This window comes from Thalassophryne amazonica, chromosome 2 (genome assembly GCF_902500255.1).
Source record: "Thalassophryne amazonica chromosome 2, fThaAma1.1, whole genome shotgun sequence".
Lineage (NCBI taxonomy): Eukaryota > Metazoa > Chordata > Actinopteri > Batrachoidiformes > Batrachoididae > Thalassophryne > Thalassophryne amazonica.
The window spans coordinates 19,780,594-19,808,137 of NC_047104.1; the positions used below are offsets into that span (position 1 = coordinate 19,780,594).

General features: G+C 43.5%; 1 protein-coding gene across 1 annotated transcript in view; it reads left to right on the forward strand.

The window, feature by feature from the left end:
- LOC117503320 (transmembrane channel-like protein 3) overlaps positions 1-27,544 on the forward strand; it is a 251,235-nt gene that overhangs the window by 51,803 nt on the left and 171,888 nt on the right. Inside the window, exon 4 of the mRNA XM_034162542.1 lies at positions 16,232-16,330. Within this exon, the coding sequence (XP_034018433.1) occupies positions 16,232-16,330 (99 nt within the window). The remainder of the gene's footprint in view (positions 1-16,231; positions 16,331-27,544) is intronic.

Sequence of the window (27,544 nt, forward strand, 5' to 3'; positions counted from 1 at the left end):
TTCAACTTTTTATTTGATTGAGAACCAAACTTTGCCAATATGCACGACAGTACAGTACCTTGACATCAAAAAAGGCGGAAGTGTCCCGCCTATTAGAAGTGGATGGCGAACCAGAGTACTAGTGGGGCTTTGGCAACCCCCAAAGGCTATACTGATACGGCTTGGCATAAAGTCGGGAAGAGGACTATTCCGGAGATCGACTCCTCTGTACTCTGTGATGGCGCAGTATGTCTACAGTGGAATGGCATATTGGGACGCCTATGAGGATATCTTGCACCTACGTAGAGAATTAAATCCTGCATCTTCATAGTGTTTCTACACACCCCAGGGACCACCGCCTGAAATGAAGGAGGTGACAGTCATCACCTGGAAATGGGCGTGGTGAGGACTAGATATTAGACTCCCATGGCCATCTCCCTTGTTAGTCACCCTTCTTCAGCAATGAGCATCAAGCGTCTCTGTTGGGAGCACGAGACAAACAACAGCACCTAAGATCATCTATCTCCGAGATGGGAGAACCACGGGAGGACAGCGTGATCACCACGCAACCTCAAAGAACCAACGAAAGACCAAGAGAAGGAGAGTTTGGCATAGAAATGCCACTACTGCAACAACCCCAAAAGGTGGAGCCGCTGCCACCAGTACCGAGTGAATTCTACTACGAAAATGTTGGAATAAAGCAGCAGCAACAAAGCCAGCCGTGGAAGAAAAAGTGCCTCCAATGTTGGAGTTGGATGGCCAGAATTACAGCATTATTAGTCGGCATTGCTATCCTGTACCACTATGGTAGTACGCCCTGGACCTTAACCCATATCAGGGTCCAGTACGCAACAACTAAAACTTTCCAACAGACATGTTGGAGTTGAATCAAGAAACATCTACATGATATGGGACCAGAATTCTACAGAGAAATGGGCAAAGATGAAGAACCTAACCCATCATATGCAAAAGACTAAGTGGCTGCAATACTTGAACGACAGTGGGGAATTTCCAACCGTCACCACCAATCACAACCTGACCACCGGAGCATCCTTCAAAACCTACAAGTGAGGGATCAAGAGATTATCGTGGCAACCATCTTACGGTTAAAACAAAGAGAGCGAAGAGAAGTAGGCTGCACTTGGATAAGACCTGAACCTGGTGAGCCAGCCTGGTATTGCTCATGGGGATGCAGAGTACTGCTGGGCTATCGAGCAGGATATTGGGAAAAAGAAGCTGTTTTTCCAGCATTACCAAGACATGATGTTTGCAGAATGATAATGCCTACCTGGAAACATTGGGGTAATTATAACCTCACCTGTGACAACACCCGCAGCAGAGTGCCGAAAGTGGATACTACATCTACAATAGTCCCTCCGTTGAACAACGCTACCGGCATGGGAGCAGGGATACCATATTTCAAACCAACCGCCATCTCACCAGCAGCATTGGTGGGATCCACAAAGATATCACCAACACAGGGAAAAACCAAACCACTCCCTACATCGCCAACACAAGATACCCAGCAAGTATTAGAACCAAAAATTAAAAGTATTGATAACGCGGCTAAAAATAGATGGAAGAAGATTCATGATTATTGTGTAAAAGAAAAAGTGGAAAAATTAGATAGATGTTATTGGAATCGACCTATTGGATGTAAATCTCACCAGTCACCGATTTGATAGACAGGATTACTTGGAAACAAAAACAGGAGGCAAAACATGATGAATGGCTTAACAACACTTTTCCGTGGGTCTGGAGCGTTCCACTGATACATTTTGAGGGGAATTTTCCGAAGGGATACACGTGGACTGGGCATAGTTTGCGGGGTCCACATAAAGCAAAATTCTATGTGCAAAAACTACCAAAGCCTGATGAGCTAAGGTCAGCACCTCAGGAAGATTTTAGCAAAATTGATCAATGCGTGGCGAATAGAATCTATGGAAGCTTACATGAGACAGAATACCATAATAATTTGGCTGAAGGTTCTGGTAAATCCCCCCGATGTCCCATAGACCAAATTAAGACAGGGAATTGGCTAAGATGGGTATATAACTGTACACAGTTGTTACAGATTCCAACCATTAAGGGGACCCTTCAAGCATGGCAGGAAGGAGTTAGACGTAGTAAGGACGTCACCTGGTGGGGAATGGAGAAATATGAAGTTGAAGATTGGGTATTCCCCTGTTTGGATCAAAGTAATAATTATTGGGTTAAATATCAATACATCGCCACGGTTTACTCCAGAGACAGAGCTACTTGGTCCAGTGTACTCTGGAGACCAAACCCTTATGTTACGCCACGGCTCCCGGAAAATGATTTGTAATAGACGTAATACCACATGCACGATAAGCCTTGCCCGCCAAAATTGTAGAAATGTTCCTGGCTGGGAAGAATATTGTGACGCTTACTATGACGGCGAGTATGACACTTATGGCCATCAAACAGTTTGGGAGAAGAACAGTGCAGGCGTATGGATAAGAGCTTTTCCACCCAACGTTGGATGTGCCAAGGCTGTCCTGGGACATGGAATGTCGAAAAGGAAGCAGGTCCTAGGCCACATAGTGCCATTTGTCGGTGATGCTTTGATAATGCTTGAGGAAGGATATGCCTTCAAGAAAAGTCTATGCGAAGGACGAGAAATTGTCGGTTACGAATGGTTGGGACCCATCGGATTTACAATAATGGTACATGTGAATCGCTTGCAGAACATTGAGCTGTGGAAAAGAACGCAAATAGTAGCTGGAGGAATTATCACCACTTTCACTGCAGAGACCGGAGAAGTCATTAAAGAAGGACTCGAAGTAGTGACTGGTTGGATTGGACATTTGTTTGGATATCTTTGGCCCTATCTGTTAATCATAATAGGACTTATTATTGCTGCAGTGATTGGATATGTTTTGTTAAAAGGACGTTTCGCAGCCGCCCTACGCTTGTGTGGGAGGAGCACACAACGCAGTGATATGGAGCCCCTCCTCCGTTAGGGGAGGAGCGATGAAGCCTACAAAGCCCGACGCCGAGACACGCCCTGTTCATTCTGCCTTGGGGGAGTGAAGGAAGAAGCATCTACATAACAACGTACAAACTTAAGGAAATAAGTAAAAAGAATAAGAGAGTACAATGTCCAACAATACTGGCGGCATAAATGACACCATCTTCAAAGTGAGTAGAGTGGAGTTTATTGCACTACTGTTAATATGGCTGCTATACTGCTGTGTCGGCCGTTGGGACTTACGACAACCACTGTGAATAATAACGCTACTACATGGATGTGTCAGATTGGCAATCATCAATCTGCACTACGGTCAGAGTGACCTAGGGTTGTCTTTATTCATCACTCACGTCCTCGGTCACTTTACTCTCCAGTTTGACTTTTGGGGAATATGGCAGTACACATCAATTACAATTTGGATGGTGACAGATATGACAGCAATCTTTTACGCCCCGGCAGTGATAGCTGACATTGTGTGTGAAGCTGTGATGGCCCTGACCCTATTGGCGTACATAGCTACGTTAACTGGAGCCGTACAACGCAAGAAACCCTGGCTCTACAAACTTGGACTTATCATAATTTGGGCCTTAGGATGGGGAATATTATCAGCTTTATACTGGCTGTCCATGGTTAGTCAACTACTCCTGCTGTTATGGTTTACGACCTATGATGCTTGCTTCCCGCGTGCAGCTCCTTCAGCTACAGCAGGAATGGTAACGTCATCACAGTCCCACTCTCCTACGGTGATCATGAGGCGGCTCTGGCGTACATCTGAATAAACCCGACGAACTCTTTTGCTTGCTTGCAATATAATTGTTAAAAGACTAATGTTTCCTCTTACACCTTATGGGGATATAAGATGTATTAATTGTCAAGCCACCCTGGAACAAGCGCTCTACTTCTGGGAGATAACACCGAATCTGTGGTGCCCGACGTGTTATAGCAACAACTTCACTGTTCAAGTGGCACGAGGAATAGTGGGACGGAAGGATACATCTTTTCTGCCCCAGCTACCATCAGATGCATACATAAAAATTGATATAGAGGCAGACATGATCTGGCATTCTCTCTTGAGTGATCAAATACGATCTGACTCTATAGTGTCTCCAGAAGGATATATGTATTGCCCCGTGTTTACCAAAATGTGGATGTATCCTACGGGAATAAGATTCTCCACAGCTCATCTTGCCGATGGCCGAATCGTGGCCATTGGTCCTTCATTACCACCAGTTCCACGTTCAGCTCCACAGCGCACTGCGGAGGTCGGGGTGCAAACAGAGGACATGAACTGGTGTTTGGAGGCCCTCACGCAGGTGTTCCTGGATGAACACCTTCAACAGCCCGAGCCTGAGGATATTCACGCTGAAGCTTCACCTCAAACGAAGGATACATCACCACGGCCATCTACACCAATTACATCGTGTTATACACCCGTCACCCCAACTTCACCATGCGCACCATTGTACCCTGACGGATTATCATCTCAGGAATATGAGGCAACTCCGTCTCCATTGGGATTACCATCACAATCACCACTACTGGATGAGCAGCCTTCGGACGGCGACAGCAATCTACAGGTGGGCGGAGAGGAGTACGTGGTGCTGGATGAGTGTCGTTCAACTCCAGCTCCTCCTGTTCTGTCTCCGATGGTGGATGAAAAAGAAGTGCTCACCCTTCACCCTGTCCACGACGACGAGGATGTTTTTATGGAGGTATAGAGAGATCGGCAGAGCTTCAAGTGATGGAGGGGGTGTCAGGAAAGATGACTTTAAGCTTGCTTTCAGCTTGTTTTCATCTTGGAATATAATACGTGCCATGGAATTAATATACATGCTGTTGGATTAAACTGCACAGTGTTTGGTACCTTACAGAAGTAAGTGAGGTCATACCGGACTTTTCCATTGCAAATGGGGAGGCCCACGGAATGAACTCAGTGGTGAAGACGATGGAATATGTCTAAGAATGATTCTAACATGACAAGTATGATCAAATGAAGTATTAATGTGTTAAAAGTAATGTCTAAAAATGATTCTAACATGACAAGTATGATTAAATGAAGTATTAATGTGTTAAAATTAAGAGTTGATTAGAAAAAGTATGTTACAAATAAGTGAAATGAATGATTATATGAGTTGTTTTCATAAAGAGTGCAGAGTCAGAGAAAAAAGAGGAAGTGAAGAAGATGTCACAAGCAGGGCAAGAAGAGCTGATGTTAAACAACTGATCAAATGATTAAAATGTTAGTAAGATATGAAATGAATAATAAGGAATGAAAATGTTTGTATATGATCATATGAATTGTTTTTATGTGAAAGAAAGTTGTAATGAAATGATTGAATATGATTGATGTGATTCTAAAGAAATGATTTAAAAGAATGAATTCTCAGAAAAGCTGAAGTATTAACAGAAAAGAGGAACTTGAGCAATAAGTTACTGGTAAAGAGCTGCAGAAATTTCCAGTAACTGGAAGGAGGAGGGAGGAGGTTTTGAGTCAACAGCATCCCCATGGTAACCAAGATCATCTGAAGACAACAAGAGTCAAGCACATATATAAACTGTGAAACACCAGAAAACGGGGTTATTCTTCCAGGGAGAGGTGCTGTTGCCACTTCTCCCCTGCTACGAGGAAATCACAAGACTTGACCATCTTGTGAGCATCAATTGGAATCGTGGAGTGAGAGGATTGGAGCCATAAAGATCGTTTGAGAGAGTTTTCAACTCCCACTCAGGCCGTTCAGTCACGGAGTAGCAGAACATTGGAGAATAATCACTGGCCTTAAGTCTGAGTGGGGAATGTTCAACGTTTTCTCTCTCAAGGAACATCACAGCATACCAGAATGGATTAGATCAACTTTTGGTTGATTGAAGAAGGAATAAACTCTTATGTGGATTAACTTCCTGAAGGATTACAACATCACACAAGGATCGTGGTCAGCTAATGATTAACAGCTGATGAAGAGGAAATCAAGTTCATTGAGCTGGGGACCCTAACCTCAAAAACCTCCTTCCCTCACTACTAGAAAAACTGTTAAGAAGTCAATCCAGTCCCAGTCAAAGTAAGATCAGACAGTATTATTGAATCAAAAACAAAAATCTCTGCCAATCATTATTCTAATTATACTTGAATTATTGTTGTGAAATTATCATCATATAACCTATTTTGATTATGTTGTCGGCACTTGCAAAACCTGCAATAAATTTCCAAGCATGCAGTTAAAGTGTTATGGCTCGGACATTGGATTATTGATGCTTCTTAAGGTGTAAAAGTTAAAGTTTATTGGGTGTACAACATCAAAAAGGCTCTAAAGGGTTAGTCTGGTTCTTTTAATGAAAATAACACATCCTGGGGACTCGCTGTACGAGTCACTAAATTCAAAATCTAGCAACATTCCAAGAGCCCTGATCCATAAGCGGAGAGCTGCCGTTAACGGGCGTGTGCCGTGTATCTAAAAAAAAAAAAAAGCGGGATCTGACAAGTTGCAGTTGCAGGTGGTGCAGCTGATCAGTGAGGCTATGTGTAGTCAAATCAAATCAATTTTATTTATATAGCGCCAAATCACAACAGTTGCCCCAAGGCGCTTTATATTGTAAGGCAAAAGCCATACAATAATTACAGAAAAACCCCAACGGTCAAAACGACCCCCTGTGAGCAAGCACTTGGCAACAGTGGGAAGGAAAAACTCCCTTTTAACAGGAAGAAACCTCCAGCAGAACCAGGCTCAGGAAGGGGCAGTCTTCTGCTGGGACTGGTTGGGGCTGAGGGAGAGAACCAGGAAAAAGACATGCTGTGGAAGAGAGCAGAGATCAATCACTAATGATTAAATGCAGAGTGGTGCATACAGAGCAAAAAGAGAAAAACACTCAGTGCATCATGTGAACCCCCCCCCAGCAGTCTAAGTCTATAGCAGCATAACTAAGGGATGGTTCAGGGTCACCTGATCCAGCCCTAACTATAAGCTTTAGCAAAAAGGAAAGTTTTAAGCCTAATCTTGAAAGAAGAGAGGGTGTCTGTCTCCCTGATCCAAATTGGGAGCTGGTTCCACACGAGAGGAGCCTGAAAGCTGAAGGCTCTGCCTCCCATTCTACTCTTAAAAACCCTAGGAACTACAAGTAAGCCTGTGTCTGAGAGCGAAGTGCTCTATTGGGGTGATATGGTACTATGAGGTCCTTAAGATAAGATGGGACCTGATTATTCAAAACCTTATAAGTAAGAATAAGAATTTTAAATTCTATTCTAGAATTAACAGGAAGCCAATGAAGAGAGGCCAATATGGGTGAAATATGATCTCTCCTTCTAGTCCCCGTCAGTACTCTAGCTGCAGCATTTAGAATTAACTGAAGGCTTTTCAGGGAACTTTTAGGACAACCTGATAATAATGAATTACAATAGTCCAGCCTAGAGGAAATAAATGCATGAATTAGTTTTTCAGCAGTTTTTCTGAGAGTCAGGCACTTCTGATTTAAGGCTGTCTTTTTTCAGAGGAGCTACATCATTCAAAGTTGTGCTCAATGAGGATGTAAAACTACTGACGAGATAATCTATCTCACTCACAGAGTTTAGGTAGCTACTCTGCACTGTGTTGGTATATGGCATTGGAGAACATAACAAAGAAGGAATCATATCCTTAAACCTAGTTACAGCGCTTTCCGAAAGACTTCTACTGTAATGAAACTTATTCCCCACTGCTGGGTAGTCCATTAAAGTAAATGTAAATGTTATTAAGAAATGATCAGACAGAAGGGGGTATTCAGGGAATACTGTTAAGTTTTCAATTTCCATACCATAAGTCAGAACAAGATCTAAAGTATGGTTAAAGTAGTGAGTGGACTCATTTACATTTTGAGCGAAGCCAATTGAGTCTAATAATGCAGTGTTGAGGCTGTTATTCTCAGCATCTATGTGGATGTTAAAATTGCCCACTATAATTATCTTATCTGAGCTAAGCACTAAATCAGACAAAAGGTCTGAAAATTCACAGAGAAACTCACAGTAATGACCAGGTGGACGATAGACAACAACAAATAAAACTGGTTTTTGGGACTTCCAATTTGGATGGACAAGACTAAGAGTCAAGCTTTCAAATGGATTAAAGCTCTGTCTGGGTTTTTGATTAATTAATAAGCTGGAGTGGAAGATTGCTGCTACTCCTCCCCCTCGGCCCGTGATACGAGCATTCTGACAGTTAGTGTGACTCGGGGGTGTTGACTCATTTAAACTAACATATTCATCCTGCTGTAACCAGGTTTCTGTAAGGCAGAATAAATCAATATGTTGATCAATTATTATATAATTTACTAACAGGGACTTAGAAGAAGTGAGTCCAGCTTGTCTTCAGTTGTGGGTCCATTGTTTGTGTAAGTGTGTGGTTAGATGGGATATGTTTGCACACTGCAGCTTGACTGCTTCCTTTTCTTGGTGTTCCCTGCTGTCACCTGTGGATTGTGTGGTGGTGTGTTGAGTGGTTTTTGCATCCTGGACTTGAACTCGCACTAAGAAAGGGCTGCCGAGTTGACTCCTGTCTTTGGGTTATTCTTTTTTTTTAAAGCCCCGTTTACACACAGACGGTAAGAGCTCCCGGAAGCGTCCCAGAAGAGTTTTTGGCCGTCTTAAGGATCACACGCCGTTGTTAATGCCGGCACTAGGGGGCGTGGCTTAGTTCCGGCTTTACCGGGAATCGTCGAAAAAATTATTCAACATGTCAAATAATTCTGGGAACGCTCCCGGAGAATTCGCGTGACGACGGAGACAACGCGAACAACGGCGTTTGATACTTTTTAATCGCCGTTTCATCCTGCCCCTCCCTGTAGTGCCGCAGTTTACAACACCGTAATTGGCGGCCGGCGTTGTATCCCTAACCAACGGCGTGTAAAACGGCGAAAGAGCCCACATCGGCGTCCTCAAGGGCGTTTTAACCGGTGACAGAGGCAGACAAAACGGCGGCGCTAGCAGACAGTACGCCATTCTAAACGCCACCTCCCGGTTAACGGCATTCCAAACGGCCAATAGGCGGCGGTCAATATAAAAACACTAGCACGCTGCATGCAGGCCTCTCACTCACGGCCAGCTTCAGATATTTTTTCAGAGAAGCTCCAGTATGCCTCCTAAAAGAAAATTGGCAGCGGCAAGGACTTACCAAGAGGTCTGGTTCAGAAGCAGAAGAGAGCCCTGTGGTGGAGACGAGCAACACGGTGAAGAGGGGGAAAAGGAGAGGAAAAGAAAAGGCTGAGAGATGAGCTCCCTCCCCTGCAGTGACAGCTGCTTCAGCCTATTATACTCTGTGGACGGTGCCTATATGCAAAAGTTCCTGGAGTAACACAGGATTTGCCTGGATAAATCCAGCGGTACACAGGGCATTATCGGCGGCAGCAGAACACCGCCGTTCTCACACGCGTCTTAACCTGGGATTGTAAAGGATAGAACTGGGTATTAACCCCCGTTGCCTGATGCCGCTTTATTCGGCGGATTTAGCGGCGTTTTATCAGCGTATTTGCAGCTAGTACGGTGCTCAAAATGCCGGAGAAATGCTCCGCCCCTTTCCACTGCGAAAACAGCCGGAACTACCGCGAACTTCGGTCTATGTACTACCCGCCGACAAAACTGTCTATGTGTAACCTGGGCTTAAGAAGAAAAGACTTTTGGTGGCTCCCTGTTTTGATTAAGAAAAGGCTGCCTCCTGTTTTTGGATTACACTTCCAAACAGTACATTTCCTTGGTTTAATGTAGTCTCTTTTATCTCACTGTTTTTAGAAAGACTTCTACAACCCCTGGCAAAAATTATGGAATCACCAGCCTCAGAAGATGTTCATTCAGGTGTTTAATTTTGTGGAAAAAAATGCAGATCACTGACATGACACAAAACTAAAGTCATTTCAAATGGAAACTTTCTGGCTTTAAGAAACACTATAAGAAATCAGGAAAAAAAAATTGTGGCAGTCAGTAACGGTTACTTTTTTAGACCAAGCAGAGGGGGGAAAAAAAATGGAATCACTCAATTCTGAGGAAAAAATTATGGAATCATGAAAAACAAAAGAACGCTCCAACACATCACTAGTATTTTGTTGCACTACCTCTGGCTTTTATAACAGCTTGCAGTCTCTGAGGCATGGACTTAATGAGTGACAAACAGTACTCATCAATCTGGCTCCAACTTTCTCTGATTGCTGTTGCCAGATCAGCTTTACAGGTTGGAGCCTTGTCATGGACCATTTTCTTCAACTTCCAAAGATTTTCAATTGGATTAAGATCCAGACTATTTGCAGGCCATGACATTGACCCTATGTGTCCTTTTGCAAAGAATGTTTTCACAGTTTTTGCTCTGTGGCAAGATGCATTATCATCTTGAAAAATGATATCATCCCCAAACATCCTTTCAATTGATGGGATAAGAGAAGTGTCCAAAATATCAACGTAAACTTGTGCATTTATTGATGTAATGACAGCCATCTCCCCAGTGCCTTTACCTGACATGCAGCCCCATATCATCAATGGCTGTGGAAATTTACATGTTCTCTTCAGGCAGTCATCTTTATAAATCTCATTGGAACGGCACCAAACAAAAGTTCCAGCATCATCACCTTGCCCAATGCAGATTCGAGATTCATCACTGAATATGACTTTCATCCAGTCATCTACAGTCCACGATTGCTTTTCCTTAGCCCATTGTAACCTTGTTTTTTTCTGTTTAGGTATTAATGATGGCTTTCGTTTAGCTTTTCTGGATGTAAATCCCATTTCCTGTAGGCGGTTTCTTACAGTTCGGTCACAGACGTTGACTCCAGTTTCCTCCCATTCGTTCCTCATTTGTTTTGTTGTGCATTTTTGATTTTTGAGACATATTGCTTTAAGTTTTCTGTCTTGATGCCTTCCTTGGTCTACCAGTATGTTTGCCTTTAACAACCTTCCCATGTTTGTATTTGGTCCGGAGTTTAGACACAGCTGACTGAACAACCAACATCTTTTGCAACACTGCGTGATGATTTACCCTCTTTTAAGAGTTTGATAATCCTCCTCTTTGTTTCAATTGACATCTCTCGTGTTGGAGCCATGATTCATGTCAGTCCACTTGGTGCAACAGCTCTCCAAGGTGTGATCACTCCTTTTTAGATGCAGACTAATGAGCAGGTGTTAGTTTTGGGGATGAAAATTTACAGGGAGATTCCAAAATTTATTCCTCAGAATTGAGTGAGTCCATATTTTTTCCCTCTGCTTGGTCTAAAAAAGTAACCGTTATTGACTGCCACAATTTTTTTTTAGTTTTTGTGTCATGTCTGTGATCTGCTTTTTTCCTACAAAATTAAACAACTGAATGAACATCGTCCGAGGCCGGTGATTCCATAATTATTGCCAGGGGTTGTAGTGTTGAAACTCGCATTTAGGGCCCATCACACATAGTACGAATGTCCTTGTCCTGCCATCTGATGTGCAGAATCCATCTAAGGCACAGTCTCCAGACCTGAACTCAATAGAAAATCTTTGGAAGGAGCCGAAACGCCAAACCTGAAAGATCTAGAGAAGATATGTGGGTGATTCTTAGACTGATCATATTGTATGAAAAACAGAAAAAAGGGGAAATTTCACACTTTTATAGTTATCTTTACAATGAATGTGTTAAGAAATTTGTTCTAGTCGTCTGTGATGACTTTTTCACCTTTTTTCAGCATCATTATATGCAAATATTGCCGTTTTGTGCTTGTTCCACACCCAGACTTTTGATCTTCCATGATAAAAATGAATGGTAAAGAAATGTTTTTTCTAATGTTTTAAAATATCTCTGAATAAAATATCAGTAAAATAATCAAAACATAATTGGGGTATTCAATGTCATACAACTGTTGTGATTTTTTTTTAAACAAAATGTAGTTGTCCCACACTATTGCTGTAATTTCCACCACAGCACTGTAATGTCCCTTTAAACAGTTTGTATGAAAGATTGTTTGGGTAGTTTCTATGGAGATAAACAGTGACATCAGAGCACATGTATATAGCGCCAAATCACAACAAACAGTTGCCCCAAGGCGCTTTATATTGTAAGGCAATGGTGTGGTGGAAATTACATTTACAAGGCCAATAGTGCCAGTAGTTAAAGAATCACCCATGTATGGAGTGGACCAAAATCCCTGCTGCAGTGTGTGCAAACCTGGTGAAAAACTACAGGAAACGTTTGACCTCTGTAATTGCAAACAAAGGCTACAGTACCAAATATTAACATTGATTTTCACAGGTGTTCAAATACTTATTTGCAGCAGTAACATACAAATAAATTATTTAAAAAAAAAACATACATCGTGATTTCTGGATATTTTTTTAGATTGTGTCTCACAGTGGACATGCACCTAAGATGAAAATTTCAGACCCCTTCATGATTTTAAGTGGGAGAACTTGCAAAACCACAGGGTGTTCAAATACTTATTTTTCTCACTGTTATTTACTGCCCCTTACCAAGAACCAAACCATTGTATTCCTCATTTTTAGTTTATTAAAGGTCACAACAAAAAACAGACCTGTGTCCCTCACAGACAGTGTCCATCTTGTGAAGGTACACGAAGTAGCTTGTACAACACGGAGTTAGCTAGCTCGCTAGTTAGCAGTCAGCTAGCTCACTGTGTCCGTGTACATGAGACAACGATGTTACTTTAACACAAGTTTAGACTCACAATCTTAGTTTGTTAAAGTGTGCTTCCCACCAATGGGATAAGTAACGTTAAACGGTGCTTTCAAGCAGACTACAGTCACAAAAACACTTACCAGCCGTCGCTTCTAACAAAGCAGAGTCGCGGTCATCCTGCCCCCCGTTGCTCGCCGGTCAGTGTCCGTAAACCGTTTCCAGCCCTTACGGTCCGACCTACTCCGGTCATTGTGGTCCTGTAATCACTTTTAAGCTTTTTCAGCTGTTCTCTGAGTTGCTGTAATGGCCGGTGGGCCGAGTGCGGCCAAAGACTGGGAGATTCTCATTTCGGATGGCTTCATCCACCAATCAAATGTTCGCAACTCATCCACAGACCACGGTGTGGTTTTGTGCGAGTAAATAAAAAAAAAAAAAAAAACGCCGTGAAACGAAAGAAAACGACGGTCGCTATAACGCCACTGTGACTATTTAAAAATGGCGGGTTTTGATTTTCATCTCGGACGGCACGCTCATGACTCGTCCAGTGACGACATTCTCTGAAAAATCAGTGGCCGGCAGCCTATTGACGTCACATTTTAGTATCGGCTCAGCTCGCTTGGAACCGCTCCTGAGCAGGTACTAACCCTAGTGGAAAAGCAAAAAAAACGAGTAGAGTTGAGCCGAGTAGTGCCAGTAGTGCTACTTTTGTGAAGTAGAAAAGCGCCATTATACAATGTGGGTGTTAACAATGGGTGTGGTTTATGGTCTCACATTTCTAATGTTACTGGCTCTCACCAACAGGGGGAGCTCTCCCTTTGTCTGAAACTTAGACATATGATGGAAGTGAAACTAAACTTACATTTCTCAAAACGGACAGTGAGCTAAAGATGGTTGATCCAAGATAGATAGATATATAGTTTGCACTGGGATAACAATTAAACACCTGCAAATTTTAAAGAACACAATGTTCATATGGCTGAGGGTATTTTAGCATTTTGTTATATTTAAGCCTCTTACTGGAGATGCATTTTCTGCTGTTTAATGATGTAAAATAAATTATGTAAATATTTTAGTTCTTTTAATAATCATTGCCTGTCTATATTAGAGAGAGTGGCTCCTGAAACCAGACACGCCCCTTTGAATAACTCTTCCGCCTGGATGAATGACAGTATACACAATTTTAGGAGAAGTTGTCAGATAGTGGAGTGTTTGTTGTGATTATGGGAGCGAGGAACAGAGTCAAGGATATACCCCAGATGCAGGTCAGACCAGACATGGACTGAATTTCAAAACAGTAGAATTTATTTACAACAGGAGTGCAGGGCACAAAAACTGGTAAAGGGTTTGGACAACAAAAATTCAATCTTCTTCCACTCAGGGAGATGGGAATCCAGGGCGTGAGACATCAAGGACCAAACTAAGGCAGACAAACTTCAGGGAAGTGCAAAAAACAAAATAAATTACTTACAAACTGTGGAGTAGTGGAGAAACCAGGACTTCCAAAAGGTTGAGCCAAAAAACCATTAGATGTTGAAAGCTGACATGAACACTGCACCATCACTCAGTAGACAAAGACAAAAAATGAAACACCTACACAGGTGAGACTAAATACTGAAGGTCTGATGAGTAAATTAATCACAGCTGGAACCAAACTGAAGTGATGTAATAATTACCTAGACACCAGGGGGCAGCAAAGAACCAGAATATATATAAACAAAACACAAGTTAACACAAAGTGACACAAGTTCAGACACAATTGAGACTAACAATATAGGAAAAAACCCAGAAGCAAACACCAGAGGAGACTGGCGGGTGAGTGAAAAGGCAAGACCAAGAACTATAACATAAACGCAGGGTGAAGCCTAACCAAGACAATGACAGCAATGCAGAACTAAAGGACAGGAGACAAGACAGGACAGACAGATAAACAGATTTAAAGACATGGGAACACCAAACTAGACAAGAATCCTAACAGTGTTTGTCTTGGACATCAGTACTGGGCAGTTTCGCACCAATATCACTGAAAGCACTCATCAGCCTGAATAGGAGAATGAAACCTTCCTCCTGCACGCCCACTTGATATCATGCCCATTTCATTATTCAGTAAAGTTACTCAAACCACTGGCCTGTGTGTTTTATCAGTAATCAACAGATCACTGACCTCTCCCTGTATCCCTCAGTGTTTTTAAACAGGCTGTTGTTCATCCTCTTTCAACAACAGCCTAACGTTGACCCTTCTCTTCTTCAGAATTTTAGACCAATTTCAAAATTGCCTTTTCTCTCCAAAATTTTAGAAGTGGCCAAACAGCTTAATGAGGTTTCAGCTTTCAACAGCTTTTCTTAGAGTTTCAAATGATAATTTAATGTGCAGAGATGCAGGTGAATATTCAGTACTGGGACATTGGCTCTGTCTGCAGCTTTTCACACAGTTGATCATGGTGTTTGTAACTGAGAGACTAAGGACATAGGTGGGCATCTCTGGGTCAGTCTCTCAGTCATTGCAGCTAAATATACGTCCTCTTCTGCCATTCTGCCCTGTGGTGTGCCCCAAAGTTCCGTTCAGGGACCTATTTTATTTACTCCCACTTGGATGCATTTTGAGTTCTTTTGATGGTGTCTCATAGCATTTTTATGCAGGTGACTAAGGTATCTGTTCTTCAAAACTGTATTGCCACTTATAAAAGAACTGGATGGATGCTATCTGTCACTTAATACAGCAAAAAATGAAGTTCTTATTTGTGCCCCTTGAGGAGTTTGTCCCTTCAGTGTTTAAGGACCTTGGCTCTGTCCTTTTCTGTTCACTTAGCAGTCAGGAATCTCTGTTACATTTGACCACACTTTCAATTTTGACACACATTACTCATTTTGTGCAATCAAGAGTCTTCATTTATGGAACATTGCCCGCCTTCGTAACATTGTGTCTCAAGCTGAGCTGGAAAAGAGCATACATGCTTTTATTTCTATGCTTCTTGACTATTGTAATTTGCTGTTCCCTGGCCTCAGTATGTCTTTGCTGGACTGCCTAGAAATGGTCCGGAATGTGACTGCAAGGCATCTTACAAGGTCATCTAAGTGGTCTCATGGAACACCTGTTCTGTCCTATTTGCATTGACTATCAATTTGGTTCAGACTACAATTTAAAATATTGGTGACGCCACTCTACATCAATGAACTCTTGCACCCTTATGTGACAAACAGATCTCTGAGGTCCTCAGACCAGAACCTGTTGGTTATACCAAGGTCGAGGCTGAAGACCAAAGGAGACTGTGCATTTGAGGTTGTGGCACCCAATCTGTGGAATGCGTTGCCACTGTACCTACGTTCTGAAGTCTCTGCTGGAACTTTTAAGGCCAAGCTTAAGACCCAGGCTTGCTTTTAACTAGTTTTATGTTGCTGTTTTTAATTTCTGTGTTTCTATGTATCACAAATTACTGTAAAACACTTTGTGATTTTATCTTGAAAGGTGCTATACAAATAAGACACAGTGCACAGACAGACTTGCATTCAGAACACTTTGATGTGTTGCTGAACAGGATATTAAAAACATGGCATGTCCTTTAACACTGAAACATCTGATTGTTGCTTTTCTTGAGTGACTTGTTTGCCTCCACCCATTCCTTTCATAATATGAACCTGTTGTGTTTGTCTGAATTAGCTGCTCGCTGGAGCCCCGTTTGGAACTACAAGGAGTAAAACGATCCCCAAGGAGCACCTGGCTTCAGCTCAGGACCTAGACACCATCTGGTCTCTTGGGGTAAGTCTGTCTCTCCTTCTGCTCTTCTGTCCATAACTTGTCCACATATACAGCAGAACATGATTTGCACATTATTGCAGCATGATGTCACTGTAAAGCTCCACCTTGTTGCGGCTGCAGGTCAGTTAAAGTGCTCTCATCACCAGGGCTTCATTTATAAAACTGTGTATGCACCGTTATAAACTTACATAAAACACAAACATTCTTCCATCATCAGTACCAGATCATCTGTTGGAGGCAGATGTGGAGTTTTTGTGCTGACACCTGGTTCATAGATGAGATATGTAATATCTTAAAGAGCTCACTATGGTGAATAATTCTTTCTATCCTCGTTATGATCTGTTTCTGTCCGTGTTCTGTTTTTATCTTTAGTCTGTTTTTATGTTTACATGAACACCATGCATCGCGTCCTTCTCTATACCACTGCATCACAAAGCTGTATAACTGCGGTTGTACAAAATGCAAAACATGCACTATGCACAATTTCTCCAATCACAGCCAGAGAAGCACATAACTTCTTCTGGGTTGTTTAGGTGTCTTGGTGGCTTTCCTTACTCATCATTTTGCACAGTCGCTCAGTTTTTGAGAACTGTCTTCTCACACAGATTTGCCATAGAGACCCATACGATTTGTATTTCTTCATAACTGATGTAAATAAAATTCAAGACATTATTTACAGGTATTACACCAAAGTGTTCTATTACTTATGCAACCCAACATATTGGATTTTTAATTCATTTATGTCAAGTTGTAGAGGTTTGCTTTCAGTTTGAGTTTAAGGAAAATGCATTTATTTATTTATTTTTTGTATTTGAAATGGCATAAACAAACAAGAGCATTTCTGATTAATCATATTTGTCTAATAGATTACTATTTGTTCATGTAAATGGGGAATCTTCTTCACAGACTAAAGTTAATTATGGAGTTCCACAAGGTTCTGTGCTAGGACCAATTTTATTCACTTTATACATGCTTCCCTTAGGCAGTATTATTAGACGGTATTGCTTAAATTTTCATTGTTACGCAGATGATACCCAGCTTTATCTATCCATGAAGCCAGAGGACACACACCAATTAGCTAAACTGCAGGATTGTCTTACAGACATAAAGACATGGATGACCTCTAATTTCCTGCTTTTAAACTCAGATAAAACTGAAGTTATTGTACTTGGCCCCACAAATCTTAGAAACATGGTGTCTAACCAGATCCTTACTCTGGATGGCATTACCCTGACCTCTAGTAATACTGTGAGAAATCTTGGAGTCATTTTTGATCAGGATATGTCATTCAAAGCGCATATTAAACAAATATGTAGGACTGCTTTTTTGCAGTTACGCAATATCTCTAAAATCAGAAAGGTCTTGTCTCAGAGTGATGCTGAAAAACTAATTCATGCATTTATTTCCTCTAGGCTGGACTATTGTAATTCATTATTATCAGGTTGTCCTAAAAGTTCCCTAAAAAGCCTTCAGTTAATTCAAAATGCTGCAGCTAGCGTACTGACGGGGACTAGAAGGAGAGAGCATATCTCACCCATATTGGCCTCTCTTCATTGGCTTCCTGTTAATTCTAGAATAGAATTTAAAATTCTTCTTCTTACTTATAAGGTTTTGAATAATCAGGTCCCATCTTATCTTAGGGACCTCGTAGTACCATATCACCCCAATAGAGCGCTTCGCTCTCAGACTGCAGGCTTACTTGTAGTTCCTAGGGTTTGTAAGAGTAGAATGGGAGGCAGAGCCTTCAGCTTTCAGGCTCCTCTCCTGTGGAACCAGCTCCCAATTCAGATCAGGGAGACAGACACCCTCTCTACTTTTAAGATTAGGCTTAAAACTTTCCTTTTTGCTAAAGCTTATAGTTAGGGCTGGATCAGGTGACCCTGAACCATCCCTTAGTTATGCTGCTATAGACGTAGACTGCTGGGGGGTTCCCATGATGCACTGTTTCTTTCTCTTTTTGCTCTGTATGCACCACTCTGCATTTAATCATTAGTGATCGATCTCTGCTCCCCTCCACAGCATGTCTTTTTCCTGGTTCTCTCCCTCAGCCCCAACCAGTCCCAGCAGAAGACTGCCCCTCCCTGAGCCTGGTTCTGCTGGATGTTTCTTCCTGTTAAAAGGGAGTTTTTCCTTCCCACTGTAGCCAAGTGCTTGCTCACAGGGGGTCGTTTTGACCGTTGGGGTTTTACATAATTATTGTATGGCCTTGCCTTACAATATAAAGCGCCTTGGGGCAACTGTTTGTTGTGATTTGGCGCTATATAAAAAAATTGATTGATTGATTGATTGATTGATTGATGTCCACCAATGCAGATTTGGATCACCACCACAATTCCTGTGCACCAACAGCATTTCCTATATATTTGTTTTGTGAATTGTTCTGTAATTTGTATCAGTAGCATGACCCAAGCAGAGGGTCACCCCTTTGAGTCTGGTCTGCTTGAGGTTTCTTCCTCAGAGGGAGTTTTTCTTTACCACTGCTGCTCTGTGGGTTAGTAAGGTTAGATCTTACTTGTGTGAAGCGCCTTGAGGCAACTCTGTTGTGATTTGGTGCTATATAAATGAAATCACTGTGTGCATTGCAAAAACTATTGAAATAACAATTACCAGTGCATGTCAGACTGCTTGTCAGTGTCTGAGCATGATTTGGGAAAAAAAATGAACTGTCACTCTTTTAAAGTAAAGTGCGACTCTGGTCCCACTTTACTCAAATCGTCAAGTGTTCAATTGCAAGCGTACAGGACATTTTATCTGATGTGAGTGAATATCTGTTAAACAAAATCTGTCATACGTTGTTCATTACATGGAAAACATCCTGTTTATACCATGACAGTTTAGGTGAGTTACACAACAGCTCTTTTCTGTTTGTTCAGGAAGCCTTACTGTGTACTGTTGCTACAAAGTGACATTAATGTGAACTTCACCTCACCTGGTCTCCATTGCAGGATCTCGGTAAAAGTGGAGCAAACACAGGACACAAAAGACAGACGAGCTACAAGGTTGCCAACTGTCAGGCATCTGGTGTGACAGTCATGCTTTCACCATCAATCTCACGCACAAGCAAGAAATGTCACACCAAAATAAAAATTTGTCCCATTAATTTATTTCTGTTGATGACTAGATTAGACCAGACCACAGCACATTGTTTCTTAATGAAATGAGAGGAGTTTAGGATGCAGGATTCTCTGATCATTCACTGAAAAAAGAGAATGTTTGAACCACAACACCTTATAAATACTAACCATAGTTGTACAAAATGAAGGGGATTTGGTGGCTGGCTTCAAAAGGTTTTTTTTTTTAAACAAGATCATTTCAGTTGTATTAGGCTTGAGTCTGTTTCTTCTCTTCAGTTTTGGAGAAGATTCACATGACACATGCTGGTGGCATATGAAGATAGATTTTGCCCAGATAGATAGATTTTGCCCAGCTTTGTAAAGAGTTGGATAAACAGCTGCCTCCATCCTTCCTATCTCTCCTTGCAAATTCACAGCAGAGAATGGTTCTGGGGAGCATTAGCATGGCTAAAACACCCCCAATCACGGCCCTCTTCACTTTCAGTCATTTTAAGCATTTTTTCTTTTTTGGACTTTCACATGCCTGTAGATGAGCTTGCTGAAATATTTCAGAAAAAGTAAGGGATTGAGAGAAGAATCCAACAGTTTCCATTCTATTTTCATTAGTAAACAAGAACTTTTTTTAATTAGGGTTACCAAAAAATCTCTGTGCACGCCATGTACGCACAGTCTCACTCCAGCCAAAGTTGGCAACCCTGAAGCTAGCGTAACCAGCCATGTGATATAAAGTACCACTAAAGTTAAAGAAACCCAGCACTGTCATCCATAGGCGTAGGAGGTGGGGAGGCGGGGGGGGGGAGCAACCACCCCCCCAGACTCGGCAAAATGCTCAAATTCGGGCAGATGGGCTGGGAAATTCAGGCATGGTGTTGTGTGGGCCGCCAGAAGAGGAGGTACTGCTGGCCCACCACCAGAGGGCGCCCTGTCTGAAGTGCGGGCTTCAGGCACAGGAGGGCGCTGCCACCTTCCAAGAGCGGCCGGGTTGACAGCTGTCACCAATCATCTGCGCCTCACCCCGCATAAAAGCAGGACAACACCTCCACCACGTCGCCGAGATATCGTTCTTCCAAGGAGATAATATTCTCTGCTGTATTTAACACTGACAAATACTCTGAGCTCTTTTTGCAGCCGTTTTCCTGTGGTGTTTCCTTATCTGCTGGATTGACGTTTGGTGTGATTAGCGACGGCTTCGCCTCACACCCCAACCAGATAAGTGGTTAAACAGGAGCTGCACGAGTGTGTGATTTGAGGTGGAATTTCCACCATCCTTGTTACGGGGTGCACACACACCCACACCTGACTGTTTGTGCTCTTCGCCAGCAGTACCAGATCCGACACGCGGAGACGGTGGCCACCTGGGGAACTCGGGACCTGGCGGCTCCAGTATCCTCCTGGTTCGGTGGCGGAGGAAATCGTGTGGTTCCGGTTCTTCTCCAGACGGATGTCTCCTATCATCGAGCCTGCCCACACGACACCTTTATTAATTGACCTTGTGTTCATTCTATAATCTGCTGTGTGTAGTTGTGGAATTCACAACAGTAAAGTGTTCAGATTTAACTTCTCCTATTGTCCGTTCATTTGCGCCCCCTGTTGTGGGTCCGTGTCACTACACTTTCACAACAGGATATCTCGGCCGGACTCCGAGGGGCGTCACCCAGCAGTTGAACGGCCAATGGGAGAGCAGAGTGCACAGGCATCTGCAGGAGGCGTGATTGGTGAGTTGCAGCACATCCTCACCGCCTTTACTGCTCGGTTGGATCAGATGACCGAGCAAAACATCCTCCTGAACCGCAGGGTGGAGGCTCTCTCCGCACAGGTGGCGGCGAGCGCTCAGGGCGCTGCTGCAGCTCCTCCTCCTGCCGACTCTGTGCAGGATATAAAAGTTCCACTGGTCGTTCAACGACCCCTCCCACTATTCCCTGAAGCATACATAAGCCCCCCAGAGCCGTACGGAGGTTGTGTGGAGACGTGCGCGGACTTTCTTATGCAGTGTTCGCTCGTCTTTGCACAATGTCCCGTCATGTACGCGTCTGATGCTAGTAAAGTAGATTATGTGATTAATCTGCTTCAAGGAGGGGCACGCGCTTGGGCTACGGTGCTTTGGGAGCAAAATTCACGGCTCCTTCATACGTACACTGGGTTTGTGAGGGAGTTCAAAACCGTGTTAGATCACCCTAACAGGGGAGAGACCACTTGAACTGTGCTCCTGTCAATGAGACAGGGACGCCGGAGCGCAGGCGCTTATGTAGTGGACTTCCGCATTGCGGCTGCGAGGTCCGGCTGGAATGACGCTGCGCTCCGCGTCGCCTTCGTAAACAGACTGTCGTCGGTCCTGAAGGAGCACCTGGTGGCTAAGGACGAACCGCGGGAATTAGATGGGCTTATCGACCTCATTATACGGTTAGACAACCGGTTGGAGGAACGCCGTCGGGAGCGAGACGAAGGACGTGGCCGGGTACGCGCCGTCCCTCTCCCTTCCGGGTTCGAAAAGGTTCCGCCCTCCCCACGCTCCACAGCCGCAGCGCTCCGTGGGGCAACAGCTCCCCCTGCTGACGTTGCTAGGGAAACACACAGGGCCAAAATGAGAACAGATAACAGAATGAGGAGGCTGGTCCGCGGGGAGTGTTTTATATGCAGCTCAAAAGAGCACATACAGAAAAACTGCCCCAAACGGCCACAACGACAACACCTGCCCTTAGAGACTGGGCTAAGGGGGGGTCATAACATTCACGTGGGACACACACATATTGCCACACGACTCCCAGTTACAATCCTGAGCGGGGATTTAACCCTTCAAGCCCCAGCACTGGTGGACATGGGGTCAGAAGGGAATCTGCTAGACAGCAGATGGGCAAGGGAGGTAGGGCTCCCTCTGGTGGCGCGTCCTTCGCCATTGCAGGTGCGGGCACTAGATGGCACCCTTCTCCCTTTAATCACGCACAAGACACGACCTGTAACTCTGGTGGTGTCTGGAAATCATCGGGAGGAGATCGAGTTTTTTGTGACTCCTTCTACCTCCCGCGTGATTTTAGGTTTCCCGTGGATGATTAAACACAATCCCCGGATTGATTGGCCGTCTGGGGTAGTGGTTCAGTGGAGCGAAACCTGCCATCGGGTGTGTTTAGGATCCTCGGTTCCTCCCGGTTTACATGCTAAGGAGGAGGTCAAAGTCCCTCCCAATCTGACGGCGGTGCCGGTTGAGTACCACGATCTTTCTGACGTCTTCAGCAAGGATCTGGCACTCACCCTTCCCCCGCACCGTCCGTACGATTGTGCCATTGATTTGGTTCCAGGCGTTGAGTTCCCGTCCAGCAGGCTGTACAACCTCTCATGACCTGAGCGCGAATCAATGGAGACCTACATCCGGGACTCGTTAGCTGCCGGGCTGATCCGGAACTCCACCTCCCCGATGGGTGCAGGTTTCTTTTTGTGGGCAAGAAAGATGGCGGACTCCGTCCATGCATTGATTACAGGGGGCTGAATGAGATCACGGTTCGCAACCGATACCCGTTGGCGTTGTTAGATTCCGTGTTCACCCCCCTGCATGGAGCCAAAATCTTTACTAAGCTGGATCTTCGGAATGCATATCACCTGGTTCGGATCCGGAAGGGAGACGAATGGAAGACGGCATTTAACACCCCGTTAGGTCACTTTGAGTACCTGGTCATGCCGTTCGGCCTCACCAACGCCCCCGCGACGTTCCAAGCCTTGGTTAACGACGTCTTGCGGGACTTCCTGCACCGGTTTGTCTTTGTATACCTGGACCTGGACCTGCACCACCTGCGCCAGGGGCAAGGCAGACCACCAAAAGGCACAGGGACTCCTTCAGCCGCTTCCTGTGCCTCATCGCCCCTGCTCCCACATCGGTCTGGATTTCGTCACGGGCCTCCCCCCGTCCTGGGGGCACACCACCATCCTCACGATAGTGGACCGGTTCTCCAAGGCGGCCCACTTCGTGGCCCTCCCGAAGCTCCCGTCGGCCCAGGAGACAGCGGATCTCCTGGTCCACCATGTCGTACGTCTGCATGGGATACCAACAGACATCGTCTCAGATCGTGGTCCCCAGTTTTCCTCGCAGGTTTGGAGAAGCTTCTGCCGGGAGCTGGGGGCCACCGTGAGCCTCTCGTCTGGGTATCACCCACAGACCAACGGACAGGCTGAATGGGCTAATCAAGAGCTGGAGCAGGCCCTGCGCTGTACCACATCCGCACACCCGACGGCTTGGAGTGAACACCTGGCCTGGATCGAGTATGTGCATAACAGCCAAGTGTCCTCTGCCACCGGCCTCTCCCCGTTTGAGGTGTGTCTGGGGTACCAGCCCCCTTTGTTTCCTGTGGTGGAGGGAGAGGTCGGTGTGCCCTCGGTCCAGGCCCACCTGCGGAGATGCCGTCGGGTGTGGCGCACCGCCCGTTTGGCCTTGTTGAGGGCCCGGATGAGGGCAAAGACCCATGCAGACCTATAATCATTCTATAATCTGCTGTGTGTAGTTGTGGAATTCACAACAGTAAAGTGTTCAGATTTAACTTCTCCTATTGTCTGTTCATTTGCGCCCCCTGTTGTGGGTCCGTGTCACTACACTTTCACAACACATGGACCATGTTAACGAAAATATGTTTATGTCTAAAAAATATTCCAAAAGCCAAGAAAAAAAAATTGATGATGAAATTTTATTCGAAGGTGTGATGACCATCATCAGTGTAGAAGTAGAACGGATGTCTTTAACTCTATAGAGTCTAGTGCCAGGGTCTAGGGTTGTAAATGCCAGCATAAAGCCTGCTCCTTCCAGTCCAGTGCCCAAGCAGTACTGCCTTCTGGTGGATAGTGAGAGAACTAAAGGCCACCTGTTGACCAACCAAAGAGGTTATACAGTGAGGAACATAAGTATTTGAACGCCCTGCAATTTTGCAAGTTCTCCCACGTAGAAATCATGGACGGATCTGAAATTTTCATCTTAGGCACATGTCCACTGTGAGAGACATAATCTAAAAAAATAAAATAAATCTGGAAATCACAATGTATGATTTTTTAAATAATTTATTTGTATGTTACTGCTGCAAATACTGCTGCAAATAAGTGAAAATCATTGTTAATATTTGGTACAGTAGCCTTTGTTTGCAATTACAGAGGTCAAACGTTTCCTGTAGTTTTCACCAGGTTTGCACACACTGCAGCAGGGATTTTGGTCCACTCCTCCATACAGATGTTCTCCAAATCTTTCAGGTTTGGAGTTTCAGCTCCCTCCCACCCCCAGAGTATGATGTTTCCACCCCCATGCTTCACGGTTGGGATGGTTTTCTTGGGGTTGTTCTCATCCTCTAAACATGGTGAGTGGAGTTGATTCCAAAAAGCTCAATTCTGGTCTCATCTGACCACATGACCTTCTCCCATGCCTCCTCTGGATCATCCAGATGGTCACTGGTGAACTTCAAACAGGCCTGGACATGTGCTGGCTTGAGCAGGGGGACCTTGCTGGTCAGATGAGACCAGAATAGAGCTTTTTGGAGTCAACTCCACTTACCACGTTTAGAGGATGAGAACAACCCCAAGAAAACCATCCGAACCGTGAAGCTTGGGGGTGGAAACATCATACTCTGTGGGTGCTCTTCTGCAAAGGGGACAGGACAACTGCACCGTATTGAAGGGAGGATGGATGGGGTCATGTATTGCGAGATTTTGGCAAACAACCTCCTTCCCTCAATAAGAACACTCAAGATGGTACTCTCTACTTTTAAGATTAGGCTTAAAACTTTCCTTTTTGCTAAAGCTTATAGTTAGGGCTGGATCAGGTGACCCTGAACCATCCCTTAGTTATGCTGCTATAGACTTAGACTGCTGGGGGTTCCCATGATGCACTGAGTGTTTCTTTCTCTTTTTGCTCTGTATGCACCACTCTGCATTTAATCATTAGTGATTGATCTCTGCTCTCTTCCACAGCATGTCTTTTTCCTGATTCTCTCCCCTCAGCTCCAACCAGTCCCAGCAGAAGTCTGCCCCTCCCTGAGCCTGGTTCTGCTGGAGGTTTCTTCCTGTTAAAAGGGAGTTTTTCCTTCCCACTGTCGCCAAGTGCTTGCTCACAGGGGGTCGTTTTGACCGTTGGGGTTTTTCTGTAATTATTGTATGGCTTTTGCCTTACAATATAAAGCGCCTTGGGGCAACTGTTTGTTGTGATTTGGCGCTATATAAATAAAATTGATTTGATTTGATTTGATGGGTCAAAGCTGGGTCTTCCAGCATGACAATGACCCCAAACACACAGCCAGGGCAACTAAGGAGGGGCTCCGTAAGAAGCATTTCAAGGTCCTGGAGTGGCCTGGCCGGTCTCCAGACCTGAACTCAATAGAAAATCCTTGGAGGGAGCTGAAACTCCAAATCTAAAAGATTTGGAGAAGATCTGTATGGAGGAGTGGACCAAAATCCCTGTTGCAGTGTGTGAAAACTTGGTCAAGAACTAGAGGAAACGTCTGACCTCTGTAATGGCAGACAATTGTTTCTGTACCAATTGTTAAGCTCTGTTTTTCTAGGGGATCAAATACTTATTTTATGCAACAGAATGCAAATTAATTATTTAAAAATCATACAATGTGATTTACTGGATTTTTTTTTTTTTTTTTTTTTTTAGATTCTGTCTCTCACAGTTGAAGTGTACCTACGATAAAAATTACAGACCTCTCCATTCTTTGTAGGTGGGAAAATCTGCAAAACTGACAGGGGGTCAAATACTTATTTTCTCCACTGTACATTGTGCTCAGCAGAGAGAGGTCATTTTCATGTTTAAGCAGACTGACAAGCTACCTCAGGTCTTCTATCGGTCAGGATCATCTCTCATCATTAGGACTTCTGTGTATTGAAAGAAGCCATACCAACAAAGTGGACATCAACAGTATTGATGTGTTTGGTAGAAAGAGGGGAAGGAGGAACAAAATGTTTTTCTGATTGATTACAATTTAACGTTGTGTTACACTATCTTGATACCCTTTGCAAAAGTAGTCACCTGAGGTAGCTTTTGAGTCTTCTCTTATACAGCTGTATATGATAATTGTCAGGCATGTTTCATTTAATATTGTACTTGATTTGGTTTGCCTTTTCTGGATATGTTATTCCCATTATAAATCTTTTGACAAGTGTTGATACTAAGTTGTGAACAATTTTGTAACAAGTACTTTCATGTGTTGGTCTTGCGGGAAGTCTGTTTTATACACACTCACAGCAATTTATGTGTATTGTATGCATGTAGACTCTGAATACTGAATAGAATGACCTAAAATGTTGTCAGACTTATTTTTGCAATTAATGTAAACATTCAAACCGTTATTTGGTCACCAATATAAATATAAATATGGGTATATAAATAGATGGTAATTTAAAGAGTCATGGGGGTTTCTGAAATTCTGGCAAATTTGGTGTTGCCCCTCCAAATAGAACCCACCTCCTACGCCTATGCTGTCATCTTGCAAACGTCAGCAACACGCCTGACCATTTTGTCTACATTTGCTGCACATGGTAGCTTGTAGCCAAGCTGACATAGCTAGCATTACTACTGAACATTTTGGCTGATGTGCTTTTAAGACATGTTTTGCAAGGTGTAATCTGCAGTTACTTGCTATCAGAAATCCTGAATTATGGGCTGTAGGTTTCGCTCTTAATTTTTTTTTTTCTTCCTTCACTACAGACCTCTAGCATAAAGACACCATTGCTTTAGGGCAACCATTTTTACTAATAGAACTTATAAAACCTGAGATTTATTTAATTTAATTTAATTTAATTAACTTATAATGTGCCAAATCACAGCAAAAGCCGTCTCAAGGCGCCTTACATAAAACAAGTCAACATAAAATTGAATAAATAATTAAAAATGAATTTAAAAAATTCAAATACATAAATAAAAACAGAAGTAAAAGAATAAAACAAATAAAAAATAAAAACTATTCATAAGAAAGAGAATAAAAATAGGTTTCAAAAAATCAAAAATTACCCCAAGGTTCCTCATTTTGTCCATATGATGTATGACACACGAACCCAGGCTGAGCACCAGCTGGTCAAACTGATGCTGATGTCTCGCTGGACCAAGAACCATCATCTCAGTCTTATCAAAGTTTAAAAGTAGGAAATTACTAGACATCCAACTTCTCACTGATAGAAG